At 40.7% G+C, this 7,960-nt stretch overlaps 1 protein-coding gene across 7 annotated transcripts in view; it reads right to left on the bottom strand.

Annotated features, from left to right (window-relative positions):
- Nucleotides 1-559: 559 nt before the first annotated feature.
- The window catches only part of tnrc18 (trinucleotide repeat containing 18), an 85,441-nt gene continuing 78,040 nt past the window's right edge, over nt 560-7,960 (bottom strand). For all 7 annotated transcript variants that reach the window (XM_088937061.1, XM_088937065.1, XM_088937066.1 and 4 more), the window contains exons 28-30: nt 7,550-7,786; nt 7,209-7,283; nt 560-6,779 (exon numbers count right to left, since the gene is read on the bottom strand). In XM_088937061.1, coding sequence (XP_088793187.1) covers nt 6,573-6,779; nt 7,209-7,283; nt 7,550-7,786 — 519 coding nt within the window. In that variant the 3' untranslated portion in view covers nt 560-6,572. The remainder of the gene's footprint in view (nt 6,780-7,208; nt 7,284-7,549; nt 7,787-7,960) is intronic.

Here is a 7,960-nt window from a genome sequence, read left to right as displayed (position 1 = left end):
AAAATAAGGAGTGGTTGTCTGCTTACCCAGGATTTTAGAATGTTACATGTAAGCTCACATATAAAGCACTGCAAGGTCTAGCTCCACATTATCTTAAAGGTTTATTGCACAAGTACAGCCCAACATTTAATCCGAGATCTGCCTATTCAGGTCTTTCTTGCTCAATTGAAGGCAAGGCTCCTAACAATGAGGATAAAGCTTTCTCGTTGTGCAGCACCACCTCAGTGGAACTTGCGGCCCAAATCCATCCGAGAGACTGCGACTGTCGACATTCGTAAAACTCACTTAAAGGCTTATCTTTTCACTAGAGCTTTTACTGTATAATTTAGTTCTACTCTCGTTTTGATTGGATGAACGCGCTTTTTTTTCTTTTTCGTACTACGCCCCCTGCCATACAGTTCTTTTTGAGTTTTTTTTTTTGAAAAGCGCTTAAGAATTACAAAGCATTACTACATCACAGCTGTAACTTTTGAGGCCAAACGAAAAATCAATTTTTAGATTCAACATGTGGGCAAAGCCTGCTCAAGACAAGAAGGGAAAAAACACACTCCGCAAACAGTTCATTTTATCTCAGTTTATTGATGAATAAACTATAAAATCTCGAGTTACTAAAATGCTTTAAAAGGAACACTTTGTAAAACTCTGTAGTATCAATAAAAAAGTTCCACATGTGAGTTTTATACATGAGCCACATAACCCCACTTTAATGTTTCTTGTTGTGGGCTTTTTCTCAAGGTCTTTTTTTGTGTTCATTATTTTTACACGATTAAATGTTTATACAAAGTAAGATATTCATAGCAGATATTCCCCTCAAATAGAATCATTTACAAAATCTCGACTTTTAAATTTCCAAAATAAGCTCTTTTTTTTAATTGTTTAGTATTTTGTAACACTTTTTCATACAGGACCTTTCGGATGCTGAAGGAACAACAGAGCAAAGACGAAGGAGGACCAGCCTCCCGTCTGAACCCTTTAGAAAATTCTTCCTTTTTTTTTTTAACTCTTTTCATCTTACAAGCAGTTGTCTGCCCACTAGCAGCTACCTCTGAGGACCCAATCAGCAGTATTGCACATCAAAAATGGAGAAAGATTGTTCTGTTTGGGTGGGGGGAGGGGACGGGTACAAACATAAAGAGGAAACAGCATACAAAAAGAACAAAAATCCAATATCTTAATACAATAGACTTGAGAGTGAACATACACACAGACATACATATGTATTAATACAGATTTCGTGCTTTACATTACGTCACAGTTCACACTATCCCAAGGGCAGTAACTGCACTCGCACCTTGTGAAGGGAGCAGTTATGTGCGGAGAGTCTGAGGCCCACCAGCTGTTCACACTAACCCTGGAAATATCCATCAAGCACGTCCCTGGTTCACTGCTTCAGATCAGCAATGCGTTTCAATGCGCACACCCAACACTGGCAAGCAGCACAACGTCAAAATGTGTTGAATTGGCACTGTGCCAGGAATGGACCGTACCCACACTCTGGGTTTGGTAATGGGACTTCAAATTCTTCAACGTGAAGTTTCTAATCTTAGGTTATAGCGGACCCCTCTCTTTCCCCACTTACGGGAGGATAGTGTAGCCTTCCATTTGGGGAAAACAACAAAATACATTCAAAAATGTATTTTTGCCAAGCGAAACTGGCGTAACCAGCAGAACACTGCTGTACCTGCCCTCCCGAGTTTTAAGGGCAGGGATCCCGTTATCTCAAGATTGAAGAAGCAAGGCTACTGGCAGACAAATCCACTATATGATTGTCTTCGTTTCCTTCAGTTTTTTGAAAATCAAGAGCATTTTTCCAGCTGTGTATCCACCCAATACAGGCAGCAGCTCATGAAGGGGCCTCAAATTCTCCGGTTCTGCCCAGAGGTTTAATTCGTGTGATACCGAGTGTGACAGTTAAAATGTATTTGCACTCTCTGACCTGTTGCCCTGCCAGGCCAGAGGAAGTGACAGTGTGACTTACAGCGTAAAACAGGAAACCGATAAGCCGTACCACAGAGCAACTGCAGCCTGCATTTCCAGACAACTGAAAATGACCTACTGGAAAAAGGAAAGAAAGGTTTTGGGACTGATCTAAGTGCTTGGTGGACGACTTTTAACTCAACGTTTTCAAACAACGCTTACCAGTTTAGACAATGACCACCTCTTCTGTAGCTTGGGGGGTGGGGTAAATAAAACAAAATAGTGAGCAATTCATAACCCACTTTGCTGTGCTGCACAAATGTATGGTCAAATAATTATAAGTAATGAACTATTAGCCTTGCTTGCATTAGGTTCTTGTTTGACTTCTTAGCTTTTCCAGTGAAAACTATCGAAGGCTATTTCACATCCAATCTACCTGTAGTTCTGTTTTAGCAAAGCATTTTTCTTGGATAGTCTGCAGCTATGCTTTTGTAGTGAACATTAGACTATGTTTTTCAGATCTGCAGCTAAAAACCCAAACCATAAAAGTGAAGAATGAATCAGATACAAGCATGAAAACTTTTCAGTGGTAGATGAAAAGTTACCGTTTAGGTCCTGTAAGGCTTTTAGTCACATCAAGAATCCAAATCCATATTTCATACCATAAATCTACATAATTTGGCACCTTTACAAGTTTCTTTGGGTCCATTTTAAAGACTCGGGAGTCAGGAACAAAGAGTGGCTATAGCTGTTAGCTTCTGTGCTTGATGCCAGAGGAGAAGCAGTCATTTTTTTGGGGCCATTTTGGCATGCCGTTTTATTTTGCTTTCATTAAATAACCGTTGTGATTTCCGCATGGTCCCCCTCATTTCTGCATTGTCATTTGCCAGTGTAACTAACAGTTTCAGTCCAATAAAAGTGTTTCCGGAAAGCCTGGTCGAGAGAAACGGCCGGAAATATCAGCATTCCACACCTTGTTGTGTAACACTTCACCGTTTTCATGGTTGGTTTTGGTACGACACTAATCTGCTTCCCTCATGCCTTTCCTGGCCGTTTCGAGGGGTATCTCTGCATAAACAACTGGGAAGCACAACACTTTTACGTAGCCACAAAGAAGAATAAGTGCATTACAACAGAATACATAATGTGATTTAAACAGAATATGGGTAAATGAAGACATTTTATTATTAACCCCGTTATCTAACCTTGATTTAACCAGGGAATTCTCACGGAGATTATGATCTTTTTTTAAAAGAAAGATCTGGAGGTGAAGCAGAACCCTAGTAAAGGGTTAAACCCTAATTAAGTTTTTCAGGTACAGTTCACTGTCCGTGCTGCTAAGACAAGGGCTTGGTAAAACAGAAGAAATGTTCACATGTGAGAATGTCTCCATTAGTGTTTCTACATCTGATTACCAGCCAGAAAAGACAAAGACCTAGGGGAATGAGCTTGTGGATACATGTTAGCGATGATTAAATGTCCAAACTGGGGAGCACCCCTACAATTTCATGGAGCTGAAAATACAACTTGGTCTCACAATCCTGGACTGTCCATTTCCTTAATTAAGATTAATTGCTTCAATTAACATGCATTTCACTGGGAATACACATGGCATCAAATTTAAGGACACTGGCAACCTGAACTTCACAAGATAACCACAAACAAGTGCAAGGAAAGGCTTGTCTTCAAAGGTAAACATCTGAAGCAGTGAACAACCTTGAGATTCAACACTATGTACGTTAATGACTCTTTACCAGAAAGCTGGAGTTCAAATAATAGAGCGAGGCAAAGTTGAATTCGGTATTAAGCGAGCTGGAAAATATTTTTAGAACGTGACAGATGAGCACACATTTTAGAAAACACTTCTAAAAATCTGATGTGGTGACATTGTTTAACTTGATGCAAATGACATTTACTGAAACTGATAAAGGACACGCATGCCCTGACTTGCCTTGTCATTTCAATCACAACGTCCAGTGCTAAGAACTGCCTTTCTGGTCTGAATGCCTGATTAGTGCGACTGCAGTTATAATGATTTCTCCATTTCGCTGCATGGCGGTGCTTCACCTTTTGAAATCTCCAGCTTTTTTTTGTCATTACAGCCTTTCTATACATTAAAATTGCTTTAGAACCAAAGGAACAGAAACCTGTATTTGAGAGCAACTGCAACAAGTCACAATCAACACATTGCTGGGTGATTGAAGGTTGGACATACACATAGCCAAGAAGACTGTTCAGTCACTTAAGGACAAATGTGTAGTGGGTTAGGCTTAAGAGTCAAGTAGATTTGATCGTCCTGGGTAGAGCAGCAATCACAGAAACTGGTTCCCACAGTAATACGAAATGACAAGACTTTCAGAGAACAACAGCGAAGCCTTTGCTTAGAATACAGTAAACAAGGATCAACTGGTGTGAATGAAGAAACTGGTCTTACAATCATCTTTGCTTGGAATACTGTGGTAAATTTGAGACATACCTTTTTTAAGTGCTATATATAATGCGCAATTAACAAAAAAAAAATCAGCAAATAGGCGGGAATTCATCCCCATTTTATGACCGGCTTGTGTTTCCACCACTCATTGGCTGTTTTTACTCTAAAGTTATTTATGAAAAGTGCTTCCGCAATAACACAAAAAGAAAAAGAAATGGCTGGGCGCCATTGTGAAACCTTTCAGTGGAAAAACACAAGCTGCGTTTACAAAACCCTCTTGTCACTTCTATACTGCTGTGGAATGAACCATACATGGCACAGTGGTGAAAGACCGGTAGAAAAGCACAAACAGATTGAATCCCATCACACAGAGCCCTGTAACTCGTGGATACAGGTAATGGAACAGCATAACATTTCTCCTGCTCGATTGTCTAAATCATTCTCTTCTACACAAGGCAATGGGCAGTGGATAAGTGCTCTCGGTTAACAGCATTTCCTCATCACCCGCCATAGCAACTAAAATGCTGTTAGTATTTTAACACACCCCCCCCACCCCCGTATTCTAAATCTTTAAAACGATTAATCATGCACATCGACTTGCTGCTTAAGTAAGATCCGGCAACAAGAATAAACAATAGAACTTTGACCTTAAGTTTCCTGACTTTTTAAACATTTTATTTCACAGTTTTATAAAGCTTTTCTTTCTTTTTTTTTTTTAAAAAATGAATTTTACTTAAAGATATAGTACATGAACGTAAAAGAATCATTTCAGATATATATATTTATATGTATATGTAATGTACACAAAATATTGGGATCCCTTAAAACTCCAGTTCAACTTGAGTCATGCAAAGGGTGTTTTTTTTGCTCTCTCTGTAGCATTTTTTAAAAAAAATGAAATACCACTGTTTTTGCCGTTAGATGTGGTTCCTTCAGCCATGTCCATGTGAATATCGAAAAGCTTTTACTTTGCTGGGAAGAAGCAAACCAAATAAAATAAAGAACAGTCCAGCTTGTCGATCAATTGTCTGCACTAGGGCTTGTGGAAAACGTCCTGGTTTAATTCCTTTTATAGTGCTTGAAGAGCTTCTCCTCCGCTGCCCCAAAATCTCAAATTAGTGCCTTGACAGGCAATGGTGATGGTATATTCCAGTGGCAGAAAGACAAGTGCTAGATATGACAAGGCCAAATCTGTCACTACTCTACAGAAACCATTCTGACTTAAAGCACCATGATAGATTTTTTTAGAGGGTTGCAGGACGATGATGTCATCTTTCCTGGTGGGCTTGTTTTCTCTGTCTTAATGTGTATTGTCATCCTTAATTAGTTGCTTTAGAAGCACGGTACTAGGAACGCCTGAGGATTATTACAAGCAAACCTTATGGCCTCTGAGTTGCACCATTTCCCTTATGAACGGTGTCATCTTTAATTGAAGTTTTGCTGGTAGTGGTGTGTGCAGCTGGTGGGGGCATATTCGATGAAACAAAAGCAAGCAGTCGGCTGAACAGAGATCACTTTGCCTCATAGACGGTTTTCGACACTTTCTCCAGCCATGCCCCCCTTTTGCCCTCACGCCACAGTTAGAGCTCTGCAGACAGCGAATGTATGACCTTGATTCTGTCCTGCCTTCGCAGTTTTTGTACCCACATGTCATGTAAGCGCAAAACTCTCTTTTCCCACAGGTCAGGTTTGCAGCTCTGGGATCTGGTTAAAAACTTTCTTTTGTGTTCTGTCATTATTCTTTGAAAAGTCAGGCAACAGGCCTCTCAGAAGGAGAGCTTCCATATTTTAATGTCATCATGCCTCTGTGGGCTCTTACTTCAAAATAGATATGCTTTGAGCTGCCATAGGCCTGATTTTTATTCAGAGTCACACCAATTCTACATCTCGAGTTGACGGTGTTATTTTGCACTGAGGGCAAGCTCTTCTTGAGGCGTCAGATCATTCCCACCAGAGCCAACGGCCATGACTCACTTTCCTGTTGAAGGATGCATGCATTCATGGTTGCAATGCTGTCCGCCGGTTGTGTTTTACAAATCTGCTCGTTAAATCGGTAAGCCTTGAAGGTCACTGAAGTTCTCAAATAGGTTAACACTGCTTGTCTTCAAAGCTCTTTTCACCAAAGGAGATGCCAATGTATTTTTCTCTCCTGAAAACATGCACACATCTTTTAGATGTTGGACATGCTGTGGGCCAAGGGGCCCTAAGACTGACAGAAGACAGTTCAGCATATAACCGGAACGCCATCGGTGTTGAAGATCATGCCAGTTGTGGGCTCATAGGTCCCTGCCAAATAGTAAAGATCCTCACTGTCCTGGTACTTCTTGGTTTTAATCATCTGTTCGTATTGCTCTAGGCTGACCACCAGACACTTGTGAGAGACGGTTTGCACATCGTTCTCATCAATGTGGGAGGACTGGTACAGAGCACGCTGAACAGGGGAGAAAAGAAAAGACAGTTTGAACTTTTAATTTTCCTGCACACAGTTATGCACCAATGCCACTGATTCATGACTGGACAGCCAATCTTACCGATCTATGGACCGGAGAGGAGAACAGATTTGTTTGCTGTGAAATGCATCGCTGACACTTAGTCAACTCTGCTTTCACAGCTAAAGGGAATGTGTTTGGCTAAAATATGTGAAAAATAAATATCTGGCACATGCCGAGCTTTGAAATTAACAAGTTTTCGCTTTGGTTTTACATAATTAAAGAAGCTGCAGAAAACTTTATCCTTTGCTAATGTTTCCAAGAAGTCCTTGACCCTGCTTGACAACTCGAATTAAGCAAGAAAACTTCCCAGATCTTAATAAGTTACAATATGCAGAGCTGCCATTATATGGGACTACAACGACTCTCACCTCCATGAAGTCCTTTCTCTGATTTGATGCCTGGAGGGCTGCTGGGAGACCCCTACCAGATTTCTGATCCCAGTTCTGACAACGAGACGGAAATAGGATTATACAGGTCTCCATTTAAACCGAGGAGATAAAATTCATAGATTTATTCACAACTGCTAATGAGAAGTCGTCAGCACAAGCCCAGCAGTGAAAAAAAGAGTATATTTATTCAAGATTAAATTAACCTTTTGTGTTTCTTTATCCAATATATTTCTTATATTCTTTCGCTTTTTCACATACATTCCAATTGAGAATTTCTAACTGATGGAAACGTTCGAGCTAAATTTAGAAACCGAACTGACCTTCCCATCGTGCAGTTTCTTCCCCGGGTTGGTCTCCTCTGGGTGGTAAAACCACTTCACTCGGACCACCATGTTGTTCCCCCAGGACTCCCACATGCTTTGGATCCGTCCGATGTAGGGCAGATTGGGTCGGCCCGCAGACAGGAACACGGCGCAGTCCCCGATGCGGATCATCTCCTTGCCCCGCATGATCGCCTTGTAGAACAATTTCTTAGCCTTCCCCTTCATTCCTCGTCTCTGCAAAGCAGAAAGCATCAAACGTCACCAGCAGATCTTTTTTTTTATAAGAAGACAGGAAATGACAAGAGGCTATTGTCCTCGTTGTGAGCTGTTAATCCCAATAAATGAGGAAAAACACCGTTCTGGCAATGGACAGGAATCAATGCCTTAGGAGGGAATTTAATAAGCACG

Source organism: Atractosteus spatula, chromosome 18, assembly GCF_055471065.1.
Source record: "Atractosteus spatula isolate fAtrSpa1 chromosome 18, fAtrSpa1.hap1, whole genome shotgun sequence".
NCBI classification, from domain to species: domain Eukaryota; kingdom Metazoa; phylum Chordata; class Actinopteri; order Semionotiformes; family Lepisosteidae; genus Atractosteus; species Atractosteus spatula.
This window is presented reverse-complemented; position numbering and strand designations above follow the sequence as displayed.